At 35.4% G+C, this 20773-nt stretch overlaps 2 protein-coding genes across 2 annotated transcripts; one reads left to right on the top strand and one right to left on the bottom strand.

Moving 5' to 3' along the window:
- Positions 1 to 2346: 2346 nt before the first annotated feature.
- Positions 2347 to 4628, top strand: LOC144566637 (uncharacterized). The gene is made up of 3 exons (XM_078316677.1): positions 2347 to 2394; positions 2445 to 2567; positions 3150 to 4628. The coding sequence occupies exons 2-3, from the start codon at positions 2450 to 2452 to the stop codon at positions 4562 to 4564; spliced, it is 1533 nt and encodes a 510-aa protein (XP_078172803.1). The 5' UTR covers positions 2347 to 2394; positions 2445 to 2449; the 3' UTR covers positions 4565 to 4628.
- A 1420-nt stretch (positions 4629 to 6048) lies between these two features.
- On the bottom strand, positions 6049 to 11631 carry LOC144566046 (ETO1-like protein 1). Its single transcript, XM_078315902.1, has 5 exons — positions 10987 to 11631; positions 8911 to 10614; positions 8333 to 8624; positions 7643 to 7952; positions 6049 to 6806 (listed from the first exon to the last, which is right to left on the bottom strand). The coding sequence occupies exons 1-5, from the start codon at positions 11115 to 11117 to the stop codon at positions 6586 to 6588; spliced, it is 2658 nt and encodes an 885-aa protein (XP_078172028.1). The 5' UTR covers positions 11118 to 11631; the 3' UTR covers positions 6049 to 6585.
- Positions 11632 to 20773: the final 9142 nt, after the last annotated feature.

The raw sequence follows: 20773 nt of genomic DNA on the forward strand, positions 1-20773 counted from the left end.
ACTCTCCAGTGCTGAGGCTGAATTTCGAGGAATGGTGAAAGGTATTTGTGAACTGTTGTGGTTGAGAAAACTACTAACAAAATTAGGCTTTGAACCTTGTGCTGAAATGAAACTTTTTGTGATAATAAAGCTGCTATAGATATATCTCATAATCCAGTGCAGCATGACAAAACAAAGCATATTGAAGTGGATAGGCATTTCATCAAAGAGAAATTGGACTCGAAGATTATTTCAATGCCATTTGTGAGATCACACGAACAGTTGGCAGATATGCTCACAAAGGCGATATCAAGCAGGGCATTCGATGAATCTTTATCTAAACTCGGTATGACAGATATCTACATATGAGCTTGAAGGAGGGTGTTGAAGTTACAAGCTAATACGTACAACAAGGTTCACATTTGATCCAAAAGAAAATGAAGAAGGAAATCAAGCAATAATTAAATTATATTTTCCTTCTTTGTTAGTTGATTTGTTTCTTAGTTGTTTGTATGGAAAGATATATTTTTAGAATAGAAAGTATGAAAAAAATGAAGGAAGAGATTTGTATCCAGCTAGAGGCGCAGGGGCTAGCATATATTTCGGCTCTTGGTCTCTCTGAAAAAAGCATGTAAGAAAACAAAATATATTTGATTGAAATAAACAGAGGGATGGAAGGGAGATTCATGGGAGTGATTGTGTTCTTGTTCTTTGTTATATTATTCTAATAATTTTGACATATTGAGACAGTTAAAAATAATATTGAGTTAAAAATAATATTGATTTGATAATAATTCACAGATCGAATATTTTTAGTAAAACTCGCATGAGATGACAAATCAACAAAACTATCTCATCACAATATTTTTTTTAAACATTTTTTATTAGACATGCATTAATAACATCTCTTTATAAGATTTAGAGTGATCTTGTATGATCAATTTACTTCCTACAAACCCTAGAGTCTTTGGTGCTCACCTTGTTCGACCTTGAGACTTTAGTGCTTGTAAGCCATTTCCGTGCTCAGGCCGTGTGATTTCCCAGAAGCTTTTGTAAATGCTCACCGGTTTCACCTTGTACTTTCTTTCTCATTTGGTGAAGAAAGACGCGACATCTCGAAGGTTGTAAGCCCCGGAGACGTAGGCGTTAGTGCTGAACTCCGTAAACAGCTCTCGTGTCAAGTGTCTCTAAATTCTACTATTTACTTTTCATACACTTGTTTAGTTTAAAGTTATTCACTTATTCTTATTTTCTCCAAGAATAACATATAAGCATGTTAGTTAAAAGTAACTTAGTTTGAAATTTAAAAATGTCCATATTCACTCCTTTCTCTAGGTGTCTTTGGACCAATATTTTTTAAAATTTTTTTAAATGAAATTAATAAAAATTTCTAAGTCAACAGCAAAAGAGTATATAATCAGGAGCAGATGTATATATGTTAAATATGGAGATCAATTTATTTCATTAATTTTCAAAGTTTATATACTAATAAATATGTAATTATATATATTGTAGAGTAAAATATTATAGATATTGTAAAATTAATTATCATTCGTGACATGAATATTTTATAGTTTTAACACATTTATGTTTAACCTCTCATAACTTAAAAGTCTGGCTCCACCCTTACATATAATAAACCAATTTGAGTAGCAGCACCCATGTTGCGTGTTCGTGCTGATTTTGTGTCTCTAGGATGTGATTAAAATGGAGTATGAATCTTCTGAGTTAACTCAAAATTTGAGTTTATATTTAGACAATTCGATCGAAATCGGAATCAATCCGATCCGAGGTGCAATATACGGGGCTACAATAATATCGTGCCATAACACATCAGACAGTCTTGATCTACACTCAAAATTTGAGTTACCTCAGGTGATATCGAGATGGTGCCTAGAATAAAAAGGTTCTAAGACTGTGATAGTTATTCAAAGATCGAGAATTTGAGCCCACTCACAATTTTATAGTCTCTGTGAAGCTTTAAAAAAAAGACTATAGGGATATGAATTAATTAATAATTAGAATGTTAATCACAACATAAAATTATGACATAAAGTTATCCACATCGTCTCAAGTATACATGAGCGCTAAAGTTAAGTAAATTTTATTAATAATATTAATAAGCAGTGGGTTGTCCGACAAATTCCAAATAATTTACTCAAGTGCTAAAAAATATAATTTGAATATTATTCAAAATCGCGTTATCGTTACTCGTTAGTTTGATCGATGGATGAAATATTTAATTTGAATATTGTTGTCCCGTACTATCAGAATTCGGGCGGATGTCTTTAAGATTCGTTCTAATAAGAAACGAACGAATCGGATCCAAACTCAAACGGTGCGTTAATGCAGAGAAATGCCGAGTCCATATCATTTCAACAAGTTCCAACCATCTGCGCCATCTCCGCTTCCGCCGAGATATGTTTCCCCGTAGATAGCCACTATCAGTTCTTCCAAAAAAAAAAGAGATATGTTTCCCCGTAGGCCAGAATTCGACCAGTACGGTGACGCCATGTCAGCGTATCGCTGGAGGCATGGAGGGTACTATCTCCCTTCTCCTCCGCCCACCCCGCCCGATCCACGTTTTCGTAAGCTCCTTCTTCTTCTTCTTAATCTACTTTTTCTTTTTCAATGAATTTTTTTCTAGTATTTTCTTGACTGGTGATTGCTACAAAAAGCGCCAGAAAATTAACATGTTCGATTATATGTGCAATTTACCTTATACTTGTAGCATGTTGTATTTATCAATAAGTAGAATTGGTTTAACCATAAACCAATTATACTTATTATTCCCAAAAAAACCGACAACAATTAGTTTGGTGCATTAGTTAGTCTAAATCATAGAACAATTGGATATGAAAAAAGGAGCAATCCATGAACAAATTGCTTCCCTTCTGAGTTATCTAACAGAACTTTTCAAAATACTGGTACTATTAATTTTTTTTTATCTCTGCTTAAATATTTTGGTTGGTATTTAGTTGAGTCTTTAGATTGTTCCTAGAGTTTAATTGGAGCTTAAATGTTTAGTCCTAGAAAAACAAAGCTCGAAACATTTCCGGTAACTTCTTTTTGGTACCAACCATCCTACCATAGCAGCAGTTGTCCAATACCAGTACACCACTGTGCCACTGCCAGGTATGTAACCCGTTGCTTTGCTTTTGTCTCTTTAGATGGATATGCAAACTACCATACAAATAACAATCCAAGCTATCTTCATGCAACTCCACCTTCACAACATCACATGAATCTATATGCATCTCAACCCCCAAACGATCGCTTTTATCCTCTCCAAAACAGTCTCTACAGGACTTCACAATATAACAACTGGACAGGCCCTGTTCAGCCCTTGATACCTTCTCCAGTTCGGCATGTGCATCCTGCAATTCTACAAACGCGACATGAAAGCTTCACTCAATTCCCTAATTACTTATCCACTCAATCTGTGGGTCAAAATTCTCGTACCAAACCATCAAAATTGAATCCAACAGTGCAGGTACGAAAAAACCCTGGTAGCACAGCCAAGAAAGTAGTAGTTTCAGAGTCAAAACAAGCACCAAATAACACAACGTGCAGTCCAGCGACTCCAATTGCAGTAACTCTATCTGCAAAGGAAAGCATACTGTGGCCAAAACCAGATAATGACCTAGTAGTGATGGACATTTTAAACCCGGTTAATGAAACACAAGAGCATGTCCTAGTGCCATTTTTAAGGAAGAGTAAGTGGAAGAGGAAGAGGAAAAACAAAAGGAACAGAAAAGAGGAGGCCAGGAAAGAACTGCCTCCTGAGATACAACAAAATCCTAGTAGCACAGCCAATGAAGTAGAAGTTTCAGAGTCAAAACAAGCACCTAATAACACAGCGTGCACTCCAGCAACTCCAATTGCAGTAACTCTACCTGCAAATGAAAGCATACAGTGGCCAAAACCAGATATTGAGTTAGTAGTGAAGGACATTTTAAACCCGGTTAATGAAACACAAGAGCATGTCCTGGGGCCATTTTCAAGGAAGAGGAAGTGGAAGAGGAAGAGGAAAAACAAAAAGAAGAGAAAAGAGGAGGTCAGAAAAGACCTGCCTACTGAGCAAACAGTGGAGATACAACAAAACCCTAGTAGCACAACCTATAACGTAGAAGTTTTAGAGTCAAAACAAGTACCTAATAACACAGTGCGCACTCCAGCAACTCCAATTGTAGTAATTCTACCTACAAAGGAAAGCATACAGTGGCCAAAACCAGATATTGAGCTAGTAGTGAAGGACATTGCAAACCCAGTTAATGATTTTTCAAGGAAGAGGAAGAACAAAAAGAACAGAAAAGATAAGGTAAAAAAAGAACAGCCTCCTGAGTTGATGCATTATTACAGGAAGCACATGGTGCGGGACCCTTGGTTTAATATAAAACCAGTTGTGGGAATTATAGTCACGAAATGTTCAGTCTTTTCTGTGATCGAAACCGAGGAAAAATGTGAAGGTGGGGTCATGGTTGATTACTCAAAAATGAGTTTGGCTGATTGCTTAGAGATGACTTTTGAAGAGACTGTTAATGGTTACAGTACTGTTACAGAAGATCAGATGTACTTTCTTTGATAAATACATAAATAGACAATTGTACATTATTATTATTATCATATCATTTAGTATTTGCAATATTTTTCTTGTAATTAGTTGCATGTGAGGGAGGCTGCAGTTTTGAATCTGGGTGAATTTCAGATCAGGCTTGCTTGCTTACATGGTTGGTTGATGCTAGAAACATGGAGCTCCAGTATCTGTCAGAAATTAGTATCATGTTCTTTCGGTCTGTAGTTTGATTTAGGTTGTGTTATGGCTGAACCGCTGAACAAGAGCAAAATTTAGGATCATCCAAGGCTGCACGGGGAGAAACTTTGGCAACTATTTTTTTGGCTTTGAGATTTAAGTGAGCGACTTGAGTCCTTCGTTTTGATCTAAACATCAAACTATATATATATTTTGTAATTTGCCAGGGCTTATCATAACATTTCGAAGTAACTATTTTTTTTTTTTCTGAGTTCAACCCCGTAGGCATGAAGTAACTATTGAATCTTGAGGTCTACGCATCAGTAATCATCGCCCAAACAATTTACGCCAATTCACGAAAGATAAGTATAAAATATTTAACCTCAGTTAGAGTTGGTTATTTTCTGAACTTATTTTTCACAAGCACGTGTATCAGTTTTTAGATTTTTACTAGAATAGCATAATTCTGCGGATGTATTCTTGTTGAAACCTAACAGTAATAAATTCAAGTATGAGAAGTCTAGCACAGTTTGCTAGAAAGGACTTCACATTCATTGTCGTGGATACTAACACGTCATTTCTGCCAGTGAAGAAAAAAAGTGACATGATGGGACTAACACATCGTGATTTCGTTACGTCACATGATCAAAATTTACGTGATATGAATAAAATAATGAATGATAGTCATTTTGCATATGATGTGACTGCTTATATTTTATTATTTTTACCTGTTTTAAGTTAATTTATAAAAGATAATAACGAGATACTAAACAAAAAGACACTAGTACAAAATAAATTATAATAAAGAAATTATGATGAAAAAATTGGTCACATGACCAGATCAGATCAGTTTGCGTGATATGATTAATGATGAAAGACATTCATGCCATAACACACAAATTATGTAACGTGACGTCATCATGTGTTACGACCTTCACTAATCTCAGCCATCCGTCAAAAATTATGCAAGATTTCAAAAAAACCCCATAAAAAGCCATATTATGTCGGGTGCATTCAATCCAAATTGGGCAGATGAGAATATGAGATGCGTGCCATAGCTACTCCGCAAACGCAGAATTCGCATCCTCTGAGATATCTCATATTTTGCGTGACTTTTTGGAAAATCTCAACCGTTGCAATATGTTCTGCGCGAATCTCAAAGCTCAAATAATACTGGCCCCCTACGTTACCCCCGAATAGGCACCGGCCACGTCGGTCACGCAAAATATGAGATATCTCAGAGGATACGCACTCGCAATGCCGACTAGCTAGGGGCGACAACAAAGAAAAAGAAAACAGAAAAGGAGCAGTAAATATACTAATACAACATCAGCCTCCATTTCATTTTCACATCAATGTTAATGGTTATCTCTTCTGAGATGTTAAACATATAACAGCCTATTCTATTCTAACACTGGAATATTAATTACAAAACTTCAATGCACGGGACCTATGAAAAAAAGTACAGTAACCAAAAATGACAACTTTGAAATATGCAAACCTAATTCCTGTGGAACATCTACACTACATAGTGCTATAATAAATGAAGATACACATGCATGGACCTTTTCAAATGCATCTCATATTTAGACTGCATACAAATTATATACAGGAAAGTCAACAGTACCACAAAAATTTATATATTCTGTTCAATGTGGCACCTGCATTTTTTTTAGTTAAACCCCAAATTTTGAAGCCCATATGACCCCAATATGCAATCTATCTTCAATGTGGGACCAACTTGAAATGTCATATCCTTAGCATACATATTATGTCCAGGGCCACATTGAACAAAATACAAAGTTGAGGTCCCAATTTTCGACTTCCCTCCATGAGATATTTTTAAGCAAATGTTAGGGTTCTTGGGTGTGAACGCGAGTATGGAGCTCGAGCATCTCCTGGTGAGTGGGGTCCACTGACAATGCAGCCCGACAGTCACGCAAGGCAGCGGAGACATTGCCAGTGTGCTCATGAAAGGCAGCACGCAAGTGGAGGAGGTGGAGGTCAGCCTTGAATGAAATGGCATGGCTCAGCTCAGCTATCGCCTCTTTCTCCTTGTGATTATCCATCAAAACTAAAGTACATTTCAAAACAGCTTGTTAGTTGAACTTCTGTAAAACAATTGAGCTGCAAATATAACCTTCTGCCCTTAATCTAACTTTTGACTAAACATTGATGCTTAAACAATGAGATACAAGCCAATATCACTAAAAAATCTAAGGTGAGGTACTAATATACATCATGTATCAAGATCATGGTGTACTGAAAGCGTACTTGTACCAATGGCAATTTACAGATTGGTAAAAAATTGGGTACTGATTTGCAAAACCTGCTAGTCAAAATTAAAAGTTCCTAAAACCAAGTACATTTTGCCCTCATTTTTTTATAGGCAATTTTAAAGGATACTTAATTCTTTTGATAGGTGATCACAACTGTCAATACTAATGGGAACACCTCAAGCACAAGATCCTACAAAATGGACAGTAGGTCCACTTGTTGAATTTAATTAGGTATTAGGTCTTATTTCTAATATAATATTACCACTTTATAGGTTGTAGACTGTTTGGTATACCTGTCCTAGGTGGAGCAAACCTATTTCTTTCGAAGACCATGGGTTGAATTATAACCTGCTCGTTAAAGAGACATTGGTGAACTTTGAAAAAACCATAAACCTAACCTGACTTTCCACTTGCCTTTTACTTCAACCAACAATACCTTCCTCAAGTGTGAAACATTAAAAATATATACATATCTTGACTCTAGATATGGTTGAGAGAGACTAGGCAGAACAGATTAGTTAACAGGTATACAATAAAGGAAAGCAGGGAAAATAAAAAATGCCAAATGAACCATTCATTATTTCTCTATTTCAAAGATGACCCTGAAAAGTATAACAAAGGGGAACAGTACCTGCAGCCCGGTAACGGTACGGGTAGACCCGCAAAGGATCCAATTTGGTGACCATGTGCAGGTCAGCCTTGGTGAGATCACGCTCACAGTACTCCGACCTTTTTTCATAAGCTGAGGCATTGTTCCTTGCCTTCTCAATCAATTTTGTCATTTCTTCATAGGCTTTATTTCTGTCATTTCGTAAAAAATGAACTCTTGCAAGACCTTGATGAGCCCGTGTGTGGCCAATTTTCAAGGCATTTGAGTAGCACTCGGCTGCTTGGTCAAGCTTTCCACAGTCCACATAGACACTACCGAGATTGTTCAGAGCCTGGGCAAATTTTGTCAAAATAAATTTGATTGATTATCTGATATATATTTAGAAAGAACAGAGAGAAGCCAATGAAAAAAGGAATGAGAAAACTGGGGTTGCTTGAATTTTCCTTGAATTATTTACATATCAGGTTCCCTAAAATAGTGAAATGGGCATTTTTGCAAATTAGCAACAAAAAGCTGTCATTAAAACCTATTGATTTCCGGCATAAACAAAAGCTTGAGCGACAAACAAGTTTGGACACATCTGAAAGTAGAAAAAAGAGAAGGGCTCCAGTTTGTCGCTGAGTTCTAGTGCACCTTTATCTGATCTCAAAAGAACCTCATTGTTTTCCTTTTTGACAGCAAAATAAGTAAATAAACAAACAAACCACACACCTGACCCTTGCGTAGCCTATCTGAGGGACACTTGAGTGCCTCCTCGAGCAAAGACACCACTGCAGCAGATGAAGGAGGGTCAGGGCCAGAGTCGGCAAGTGCATAGGCCTTGAGGAAGAATGCTTCAAAGGAGCGGTGAATTGCAATGGACTCCTCAGCCTTGCGTAGGCCCTCTTCGCAGTGGCCGGTGTCGTACAAGATCCACCCCTCATACACCAACCTCTCGTTCTTGCTCGATGCATGCTCTCGTGCAAGTGCAAGGCTCCGCATCGCTGCTTCTGGGCAGTTCAACCTGGCAACAACCAAACAACCAAAACATTAAGTCTGGCCATTTTCTTGTTCCTAAATTCTAGCACGCATCACGAAATCAGTACCAAAGCCTAGAGGCACCCCCCCCCCCCCTTTCCGGTGGGGATTTATTTTTAATTAATTAACAGAAAATACTTATAAAAGGACAAAGAAAAATCCAAAGGAAGATAAAAGGATTAAAAGTTGAAGATCCATCAGAGCTTAATAAGTCCTTATATACTCAAGTCTACAATGTACCACAAGAATTTAACAAAGCATTAATTAGTTACCTTAAAAGAAGCAAAGATTGCCTGAAGTACAAAACCCCCTTGGGAAGATCTGACTCGAGCATCTGACAAATCACGCTGAGCGATCCAATATCATCCACAGCCGACCAGCGGTCGTACAAGTGCATCCAGCAGTCGCCAGGTGTCCACCTCTCCACATGCTCCATAACCAGCACCTTCATCTGCCCCACCACCACTCTTCCTTCAAACATCCTCCACTCCGGATTTAAAGTCATTATGGCATGTATATCTCTCAGTGCGCCTCTATAATCCTCCAATGCAATGTGCAAGCAAAACCGCATCTCAAGGCACTCTAGAGAAAGCCTAAAGCCCAGGATCCGGTTTATCTCCACTAGTGCGGCTTCTATGCTCTGTTTCTTCATTAAATATGCGGCGCGGTACATGTATGGGTATACAAGTGTTGGATCCAACTCTGTGGCTTTATTGAGGCTCTCCCATTTAGCATCTCCCTCAGAGTATAAAGACCTCTCTTGGTACATCCAGCCGAGTGGCATTTGACAAGAAGAGATAACTGAGTCTAACATCTTGATAGAGAGATGTTTATTACCTCTTAATGCAGTGAGTCGTGCCAAACCAGCAATAGAATAAACATGGCCAGCCGAAAAAGCTAGGTTAAACAGCTCTTCGGCCCTTCTGTACTCTTTCCTAAGAAACATAACACATCCCAATTGGTGCAGTGCAAATTGATTCTGGCAGTTTTCAGTGGCTGATTCGACCAATTTCTCTAGGAACAACACTGTGGCCTCAGATTTTGGATCAACACTCATGGCAACCTCACTTAGGAAACAAAACAGAGAAAATGACGCATTACCGACAAGGGTAGATAAATGGGCTTGGTTGACATTGAAGAAGAGATTGATCACATGCTCATCATTTAACCATTCTGGCAACTCATCCAATAGCACGTGCAGACAAGCCGCTGCTAGAATGGTGCACCCCAATTCTAAAGCACACTCCATGTAATCAAGTGCATCTTGTCTCGTATGCACAAAAGTGGCAAGTTTTCGATCACAAGCTTCTTTTAAACCCTTACAACAATACTTATTTGAAAAATCGAGGATTTCTAGTAATACATCAGGGGCAAAATGGGGTAACTTACCAGTTAGGCTAAATTTACTCACTGCCCGCATGGCAAGAGACGAGATCCCGTTGTTCGACATGTCAACCACCTCCAGTTTTGATTCTTTGAATCCTCCATTAAGCATTGTGTAAAGAGGAGAAGATAAACCTGCAATCTTTCTCCTATCACATGCTACCATATCATCCCCAATTTTGAAATATACCATATTTAACCCCCGCAACGGGTAATTGGTTTCTTCAGTTACGTTTTCGGTTGATATTTGGGACACGAAATCCAAGAGGTTGAATTTCTGGCAACATTTATGGCAAGAGGAAAGGAGGTCAGAAATAGGTTCTTCCCCTTTCTTCTCATATTTTAACCAGGCATCATAAATTAGTTTCTCATGTATTGAGGTTGATTTTTCCCATGCCAATTGAAGGCTTCGCAAGGACAGCTTGCTCTCGCCTAAGCCGCGAAAAACCTGGAATTGTAGAAGGAATAGGTTTGATTTTTTGTCAGGTTTGCACGTCTCTAGTTCCTCATGAATTTGTGCAAGGATTTCAACATAATCGATGGGTTTGAATAGTGGGAGAAGTGGCGGCTCAGCAACCTTTAATAAGGTTTCTCTGCTCAAAGATAAATTGAAAAAATTAAATTTGTTCTTCTTCAATTGAAATTTATCAGAAAATTATCCAAAAAATTTAACAACTACCCACAAAACTTTCTATATTTAATGAAGTGTGTATTGTATTGAGAATCTACAAATAAGCTTTTGGGCAAAACAAAGTATTTGGTAAAGTAATTCATTGGATAGGCTAACAGATTTGGAACTACCAGGAAAAAAAAAAAATTATACTCTGCTATCTCAGTTAGGGTATCTTAACTAGCCAAAATGTTGTACAAATCCCTTCATATGGAGGCATTCACAGGCTCCTTTGCCAAGAAAAGAAAAGGAAAAAAGAAAAAGAAAGAACAAAAGGAGAGAAGGAGAGCCTTACATAGAAGAAGGGGATTGTAGCGAGGGCTTAGAAGAGAGCTTTACTTTGTCAAACTGGAACCATGAATAAGGGTTCACACTTTGCAATTTGGTTTCTCTGCAAGAGAGCTCGGAGAAAAATAGCTTCCTCATGAGCACATACCACACAAATTCACCCCCAAATCTCTAAAATTATTGCGATCTCTCTCCAACAAACCCGAATTATCAGCTATTTAGCACCAATCTTCAATGCAGTAAAGATTGGAGAAAAGACACCCTTTTAAATAGGCTAAAGTGCCACGAAAGAAACGGCTGTTGTCTCTCTCTCTCTCTCTAACTAAACCTCCATAGCAAACCCAAAACAAGAAAAAGAGACAACCTTTAGTTAAACCACAGAAAACCCACCTAATCTTTCAAATAAAATTTGAGAAACCACCAAAAATTAGTGGATTGAGAAAGAACCACTGCACTAAAAAGACTAGAGAGAAAGAGAAAGATGAAGCTTAGGCTCGGGAAGTGGAGTTGCAGTGAATCATGGGCTTAGTCAAAAAAGGAGAGAATATTAAGCGAGCATTGAAACACGAGAGAAGCTTTTAATTGCTTTTTATCTAGTGCTCTTCTCTTCTTTTGTTGGGTGAAGAACTCAGGAGGTGAGAAAGTGCTAATTGGCTTATTGCTGTTGCTATTGCTATTGCTATTGCTAGTGGAGTTATCAAGTAATACTCTCTCCAGTATCCTCTCCGGTCTCCAGTCCCGTTTATATTGCAAATACCACCCCTAAAATATCTATATTTACAACAAACATTTTTCTCAATAACCAACCTACCTCATAAACACCGAGATTTTTATATTTACCCAAAAAAAAATATTTTTTATTAAAAATAACCACGGTTCGGCGAAATTTTTAAAAATACCCAACCCGCGGAAAAAATCTGAGGCCTGGAATTTTTTTTTTTTTTTGGAGATTATGTTGTTCAGTTTATTTGGAATTTAGATTAATTTGAATTGTTAAGTTGAAGTTTTGTATGAATTTTATTTGTATGAATTGTTAAGTTTGACTGCTTCTGAATTCAATTTTCCACCTCTGGTTAACATAGCAAAACATTTTCAAAAATCATGAAAATTGACCGACATGCAGTCTTGACATCGTAGAACATGACTGTGAAGTTTCACAAAAAATCTCAAAACAGATCGAGAGATATCATATCTCAAAAATTGCCCAAACTGCTGAATGAGTGCTTCTGAGCCCAACTTTGCACCTCTGGTTAACATAGCAAAGCATCTTCAAAAATCATTAAAATTGACCGACATGCAGTCTTGACATCGTAGAACATGACTATGAAGTTTCACAAAAAATTCCAAAACAGATCGCAAGATATTATCTTTCAAAAATTGTTCGAACTGTTGAAGGAGTGCTTCTGAGCCTAACTTTGCACCTCTGGTTAACATAGGTAAACATCTTTCAAAATCATGAAAATTGACTGACATGCAGTCCTGTTCTACGATGTCAAGACTGCATGTCGGTCAATTTTTATGATTTTTGAAGATGTTTTGTTATGTTAACCAGAGGTGCAAAGTTGGGCTCAGAAGCACTCCTTCAGCAGTTCGGGCAATTTTTGAGAGATAATATCTCGCGATCTGTTTTGAGATTTTGTATGAAACTTCACAGTTTTGTTCTACGATGTCAAGACTATATGTCGGTCAATTTTCATGATTTTTGAAAATATTTTGCTATATTAACCAGAGGTGCAAAATTGGATTTAGAAGCACTCTCACTTAACAATTCATACAAATAAAATTCATACAAAACTCCAACTTAACAATTCAAACTAATCTAAATTCCAAATAAACTGAACAACATAATCTCAACCCGGCCGCGGATTTTTTCCGCGGGTTGGGTATTTTTAAAAATTTTGCCGAACCGTGGTCATTTTTAATAAAAAAATATTTTTTTTTGGGTAAATATAAAAATCTCGGTCATAAACATAAACTAATTTCTCAAATTTTCCAAAATGCAGTTTTCCTATATTCATCTTTCGAATCTTTTAAATAGACAATTAACTATCACAAATGTACACTCGATTGTTTTAAAATCCACGGCCGTCTATTATAAAATGTGCATTTATTTTAAATTTATGCATTATTGTTCGAATCACTCTTCTAATATAGACTTTGGTATTACATAATGCATGTGTGTGGTTGTTGCATAATGTCAATGTGTATTTGGAATTCATATTCTCTGCATTAACTCAAAAAGGAATATTTTGAGTTAATGTATTTGGACTATCTGATCAGCTTTAAAATTCGTGTAGATTAGATCCGCACTAATATTAAAGAACCTCTACATTATTAGCGAGGACCGGATGAGCTCTGTTAACAATCAAACGGTCAAGATGTATTAACTCAAAAGATGCTCTTTTGAGTTAATGCAGGCGATGCAGACTCGTGTATTTGGCAATATATTATTTTATTTAAGTTATAAGAAAAATAATTACAATTCAGAGTATTTAGAATGTGAAGACTTTATGAGGAACTGTGTTTTAATACATCTAATAGATTAGATTATTATAATTGAGAACTAGATTCATTTATTTGTGTGTTCAGTTTAAGGGACGAAGGCATAAATTGTGATGGGATGGGGGAAAAAATTAGTACGGGGTGTAATATTTATTTTTAACAATAAGTATATTCTTATAAAAAAAATTTAAACAAAACATAATAAATATGCATTTTTTTTTTATTCGGGTAGGTGACAAGTGTTATATCCTAAGTTTATGTAGCACTGTTCTTGAACATGTTTGTATATTTGTCATTTATTTCAAGATGACTCAGATACACCGGCCATAAATACTCTAATAATGGCCTATGAGTTTTTTTAACAAAAAAGGGATATATATTCTAACTAAATTATAACAATTTGATTGAGGGCTTGTTCGGCTGTCAGACGGAAACAAAAATAGATTAGCATTTAGATCCAATTTAGATGGATGAAACACTGTACGCGTAAGAAAAAAAAGGGGGGAATTTCACGTATACCCCTCAAAAACTTCAAAATTACGTATTTCCCCCTCTAAATTTGGAAATTACGTATTCCCTCCTCTAAAGTTCAAAAACTCACATATTTACCCATTTTATTGTCTTTTATATTAAAACTCACTCTAAATATATAAAATACCTATTTTACCCTTCATTAAAAGTATAAAATGCCCCATCGAACTCAAATTTGAATCTGAAGGGTTTCTCTACTGTCCGATCCGCACATATTACAATAAGATTATTGCGTGTTCGCTTCAAAATTTGTGCTAATCTAGCCCGCACGAATCTCAAAGTAATTTTGATCTGTGTGCATTGCATTAAGATCTGTGTAAATTGCATCAATTTCAGTGTTTGTTCGCTTCAAGATTCGTGCTGATCTAGCGCACACAGATCTCAAAGCAATTTAGACGGTAGAGGAACCTTTAGATTCAAATTGGAGTCAGATGGGTGTTTTATGCTTTTTAATAAAAGGGTAAAATAGGTATTTTATAAATTTAGAATGTATTTTAATAGAAAAAGACAATAAAATGGGTAAATATGTGAGTTTTTGAAGTTTAGAGAGGAAAATATGTAATTTCAAATTTTAGAGGGAGAAATACGTAATTTTGAATTTTTCGAGGGATATACGTGAAATTCCCCCAAAAAAAAATTCACTCTGAAACAGTTGCGTACCGTATAGGTCCGAATCAATATGAAGAGTTTTAAAGCACTTTTTAGTATGTCAAAAATATTAGACATGGAAACATCATCCTCACACAAATAAAAAAATTATATTAAAAGGCACAAAAGGCTGAGTTGCTTTGCAAAGATTTTCCGTCCTGAATTCGTATCCTCTGCATTAACTCATAAAGGAATCTTTTGAGTTAATGTATCTGGAACGTCCAATAAGCTTTAAGATTCGTGCGAATTAAATCCTCACTAATGTTAAAGATCCGGATGAACTCCGTTTACAATCGAACGATGAATATGTATTAACTCAAAAGATGCTTTTTTGAACTAGGCTCTAGTACCCAGTACTTTCTGTAATTTCATAAAAAGAAAAAAAAACTTAAAAAAAAATATACTGCCTGTACGACAGCATGCACATGCAGTAAATGGGCTACGACGAGTACTGGAGAGGATCTGACCATTCATTAGACTGTAACCGGGTTTTTTATTAATTTCGACATACGCTGAAAAGGAAGAGGAGAAGTCAGAAGACAGTAACGCATTGGAGCCTTGGAGACAGTGATGTTCACATACTGTGGCTTTCTGTTAATATCGTGTAGATCTTCGTGTGGCTTTCCAGTAATACATGTTTAGGCAGTGGCATAGTCACAAGATTCGCGAATTATATTCGAATTATACTCGAATAATTTATTTTTTGGGTGATGCCAAATTGAATGTCGAATTATTTGGTTGATCAAATTAAATCCGAATAATTCACGAATTTTATGAACTTTTATCGAATTTTACGAATTATTTGCGAATTTTTTCTTAAATATTTTTTTTGTTTTATTTTTTTTTGCTCTCTTCCAATACTAAGATTTCTGGTCCAGATAATTCGAAATTATTCTCAAATTATATCCGAATTATTTCTGAATCACGAATTTAACCTCGCTGAACGGAATCCGAATAATTCATTTGTTGGGTAGTGCAATGTATTTATTGTGATCGGTACAAATTAATAAATATTAGTTTTTGTCAAAAAAAAAGTGTAAAAAATATCATAATACATGAAAATGGAGAATTTAACAGATTATTACAGTTTGGAATCTATAGTTTTTTCGATCGGCAACTGAAATATGAATTGTTCAGTTCAAATTTCACCAAATTCCATGATTCAATAAAATGTTAAAGAAGATATCTTTAAGCTAATTTTATATAAAAATTTAAATGTATAAAATGGAGAATTTAGGTTATCATCTGGTACTAGAAAAAAAAGGCATCAGTAATTTCAAATATTTATATATTACGAAATAAATTGAAATTTACCTAAAATGAATGTGAATAAAATAGTTATATTTAATAACATGAAAATTGTATGCGGGAACACATACTAATTTACACACACAGGGGGAGGGGTTGGCTAGCTTGGTAGCTTCTACCAAATATTTTCAGAGAGAGAGAGAGAGAGATTGACCAATATCAAAATGTTTGTTTTGGAGCTATGGTGCAATCAATTGGATTTCCGATTTTTAAAGTCCAAACCGTTAGATGTGATATCTATATTAAAATGTGCTTCGAGACCAAATTTTATATATTTTTTTTCAGAATTATTTTACTATTTATTTAAGCCGGTTTTAAAATTGTTGATTTTAATAAACAGTGAAAATTTCTAGATCATTGAAAACAAAGATTTTAAAACTGGCATGATAAATATTAAAAGTTCCAAAAAATATAAAATTTGATCTCCAAGCACATTTTAATATAGAGTAAATGTTCAATGGTTTGGATCGACTGTTTGAACTTTGAGAATGTAAAAATCGAATCGTTTATTCCACGTTCTAGGAACAAACTGGCTAATATCAAAATGTTTGTTCCGGAGCCGTGGTGCAACTGATTATTTTTCCAATTTTCAAAGTCCAAACAGTCGATCTAAATCGTTGGATGTGATCTCTATATTAAAATTTGTTGAAGACTTAATTTTTTGAAATTTTTTTACTATTTATTAAGTCAGTTTTAAAATCGCTGATTTTAATAAACAGTGAAAAATTTATGTATCATTAAAAACAACGATTTTAAGATTTTAAAATTGACTTAAAAAATAGTAAAAAAAATTCTAAACAATGTAAAATTTGGCCTTGAAGTATATCTTATTATAGATTGAATATTGAACGGTTTTAATCGACTGTTTGGAGTTTGAAAATGTTAAAATCAAATTGTTCATTCCACGGCTTAGGAACAAACATTTTGATATTAGCCAAATCCCCCCCCCCCCCCCCCCCCCCCCCCCCCTCTATATATATGCTCATATACATGATGGGTAAGGCTAAGGTGCTATGGGTTGCATAGAGATCTACGGTTCTATGGCTCAATGGCTCAATATTCGAGTTTTCAAAATTCAAACGGTCGATCCGAACCGTTCATCTTGTTTTCCATATTAATATGTGTTTGGAGACCAAAGTTTACATTTTTTTGAAAATTTTTTACTATTTTTTTAGATAGGTAGAAAATCAGTTGATCTAAAAAATTCTGCACCATTCAGATATTTAATTTTCTATCTATCTCAAAAAATAGTAAATTTTTTTCAAAAAAATGTAAAATTTGATCTCCAAACACATATTAATATGGAGAACAAGATAAACGGTTCAGATTGACCGTTTGAATTTTAAAAACTCGAATATTGAGCCGTAGCACCGTAGGTCGCTATGCAACCCATTGCACCGCCTTAGTGCCTTACCCATACATGATATACGTATATAGAGGTCTCTTGATTCGCCGGCCACAGAATTCCAATAACATATTAAGCATCGAGCATGTGCAACGCTGTATTCCAGGCTAATTACAACTTTTTTCTATGTCCTGTATATTTGGCTTTACCAACTGACCAATAGGAAATTTCCAAAGAAAGATCGACGCACTTTTCGCTTCCTTTTAAATATATTTTAAAAGCAATTAAGTCTAGAGATATCGAATAAGAAAAACAACATGTGCGCGAACTTTCATCAAACGGGACACGTCAATCTTTAATGAAAATCTGTTTTGATTGTCAGCTCGAGGAAAGAGTCTGGATTAGCAGTTAGTTGCATGGTTATAAAAATGGTAGGCGAATAGTCTCTAACAGTGATATCAGCAAGTTATCAGAAAATGTTATCTGATATCAACATTCCTTCGAGAAATAGTGGTCACACAGTTACCATAGTTGATACAAAAATTGTCTTATTATTATTATTATTTTTTTTTTTTATAAAGATGGTAGGCGAATAGTGTCTATACCTAATTTCCTTCAAACAAAAATCCTAGTTACAGGAGCAGGAGTTGGCGAAAAACCATACAAAAAAAATGTCAGACTGTAGAAAATCTATAACCGATTAAAATGTGAACTGGAAACATATCATATTGCTAAGGAGAACCAATCAACCAAATGAGATATTTTTGAGAGGAGGTTTTAAAAAAAAAATCTCATTGAATTGGAATCCAACTCTCCAAATGGGAATTGGGAGATGGTTCTCTTATCAAAACTTGAACAGAACAATCTCCTTCACATATATGGAGGAGTTACTAGTGTCTGTACAAATTTTAACTTGAATTGGACGACATAAATAAGACATAGAACGGATGTCGATCTGATGTCCATCGGACCCCCTCCCCTTCCTCTATCTTATGTATATATCCTGGGTACTATGAGTCCGCATCCACAAAATATTAACTTCTGATCCAAACTGTTCGATCAGGATCCGTTGAATGTGTGGTCCTCTTATTAAAACTTGAATAAAACAATCTCCTGCACATGACCAGGTACAACTCCTGTAGGTAGGCTGTTAATTACTAGGTATTTGACCGTATATGGATCGAGGAGTGAGGACAATTGAATCCCACTTTGTAAATTAGCAGTAGCACTTAAAAGTGGAAGTATTATCTTAATTTGCTTTAATGTAAGATAATGACTAACACAATTCAAGAACTAGCTTTTGATCTAGTACCAAAAGTATATGATTTTTATGTGAAAAGTTATGAATTTGAAATTCAGACGAAAAAAATTATTTATTGTAATAACAAAGATATTAAATAGTTGGGTGGCTTGATCTCCAACTTTACTCAAAAAAAATTTTACTAGCACGATTCTAATATCAAAATAATGGCCTCGGGACTCAAAATGTTCCTTAATTTTGCTCCTTAGCAGAATCCACACTTGAATTTTCTCTAATTCAGGACCTCACTTGATATCATTTCAAGCGCTAGAGGTCGGCACACAATCAACAAAGGGGGGCTTTCAGCATACAGCAGATCAATTATCCGTCCAATAAACCGTCCGATTCGTGTTGAGTGTGTAAGCAAATTTAAATCTGCACTAATTTCAATCGCTTCATAGATTTAAACTGTTTATGCAAATTTTGACTTGAATTGAATGACTTAAATAAGACATAGAACGGATGTTGATCCGATGTCCATTGGACCCCCTCCTCTTCGAATTTGTATCCTCTTAGGTATATTGCAGAGGATCTCCCTCACTTTACGGTTTGAGATTAAATCTCAACCGGTTTGGGTTTCAGGTCACCATAGGGAGGCGTATGTTTGAGCTTTGAGATTCGTGCCAAGTTAAAAAGAACGTTCCAGATTTAGTAATTATAAAAGATTCCCTTATCAGGTATTGGAGAGGATGTGATTTCCTCCTCTTCTGTGTCCATACTCCATATATCATGGATACTATGAGTCCGCATCCTACGAGGTAACAAAAATATTGAGTTTTGATCCAGACTGTTCGATCAGGATCTGTGGAATGTGTGGAGTCCTTCTAATATTTGTGCCAGACATATCAGACAGTTCGGATCCAAATTAAAATTTCTTGTTATCTGGAATGATATGAGTCATGGGTACTATGAGAAGAGGGAAACATTTGTTGGATTTATAAAATAAAATAAAAATCTATATATGAGTTATGGGTACTATGAGAAGAGGGAAACATTTATTGGATTTATAAAATAAAATAAAAATCTATCGTGTCATCGCAAAAAGTCTAAAAAACACTATAGTGCAGTTACAGCTAGATATAACATAAAAAACGACTGATAATACTATAGTTTTCAAAGTATATAAAAAAAAAAGCTATTGCATAGCTACAGCTAACTATTAAAAACCCTAATTCAATGTGAATCTCAAAATTTTCAGATAGTTTGTCATATTTATATTTTGTATGAAAGAAACTAAAAAATCTTAAATGAATTGATTTTCCTGGAAGAGGCCGGGCTGTGAATCACAGTAGAGAAGAGATCAAATTACATTATGATTCAAATTCAAATTCGTAAATTTAAAAATCCGCATGCAGATTTACAGTATTATCCTATGAGTTACCCTACGATGTAGGAAATAATTACAAATTGTTTCAAATTTTCAATTGAGATCCACATCTCTGAGTTGTCACGAGAGTTTTCTTGCCGGGACGAAGACGACACCTACGCAAGAGCTATAAAATGTCTAAATCTTGTACAAAGCGAGGAAAATTTTGCAAAATTACAAAAAACGGGACAGTTTGCGACCACATGTAGTCCCACTAGGACCCTTCCTTGGTCCCTACCAAGATTTTCTGTATCCAATACTCACAAAATTCAGTATGTGGCATCATAGTGACAAATGAATTATTCGGATTCGGTTCGGCGATGTCAAAAATTCGTGATTCAGAAATTTTGGGTTTATTTTGGGAATGATTCGGAATTTTCTGAAACAGAGATCTCAGTCTTGTAAGAGAGCAAAAAAAAAAATCCAAAAAAAACATTTTCAGAGAAAAATTTGGAAATAATTAGCAAAAAATTCGGAAAAAATCGTAAAATTCGCAAATTATTCGGCTTTAATTAGGTCAAAGTTCGTTCAACCGAATAATTTGGTGTTCAGTTCGACATCACAAAAAAAAGAATTATTCGGATTTAATTCGCGAATATTGTGACTATATTCAGTGGCATACTGGCATGAAGTCCCATTTGATAATGACTCGTTATACATTTTGGCATTTATTAATCATTAAAAAGAATCCATAACTAGCCCCATGTGCTTTAAAGTTGGAATCCATTCCTGTCATTAGTTCCCAATCACCTTTTTTCCATTATTTTTTAGTATTTGTATTCATTATCGCTTCT

The sequence above is a fragment of the Carex rostrata genome, chromosome 15 (assembly GCF_964058835.1).
Source record: "Carex rostrata chromosome 15, lpCarRost1.2, whole genome shotgun sequence".
In the NCBI taxonomy this organism is placed as follows: domain Eukaryota; kingdom Viridiplantae; phylum Streptophyta; class Magnoliopsida; order Poales; family Cyperaceae; genus Carex; species Carex rostrata.

Bases quoted from the DNA above. Each gene is read 5' to 3' on its own strand.
- LOC144566637 (XM_078316677.1), top strand. From the start codon at position 2,450: ATGTTTCCCCGTAGGCCAGAATTCGACCAGTACGGTGACGCCATGTCA. The intron at 2,568-3,149 runs GTAAGCTCCTTC...TTGTCTCTTTAG, and splicing joins CCCGCCCGATCCACGTTTTC to ATGGATATGCAAACTACCAT.
- LOC144566046 (XM_078315902.1), bottom strand. From the start codon at position 11,117: ATGAGGAAGCTATTTTTCTCCGAGCTCTCTTGCAGAGAAACCAAATTG. The intron at 10,615-10,986 runs GTAAGGCTCTCC...ATCTTTGAGCAG, and splicing joins CTACAATCCCCTTCTTCTAT to AGAAACCTTATTAAAGGTTG. The intron at 6,807-7,642 runs GTACTGTTCCCC...AATGTACTTTAG, and splicing joins GTACCGTTACCGGGCTGCAG to TTTTGATGGATAATCACAAG.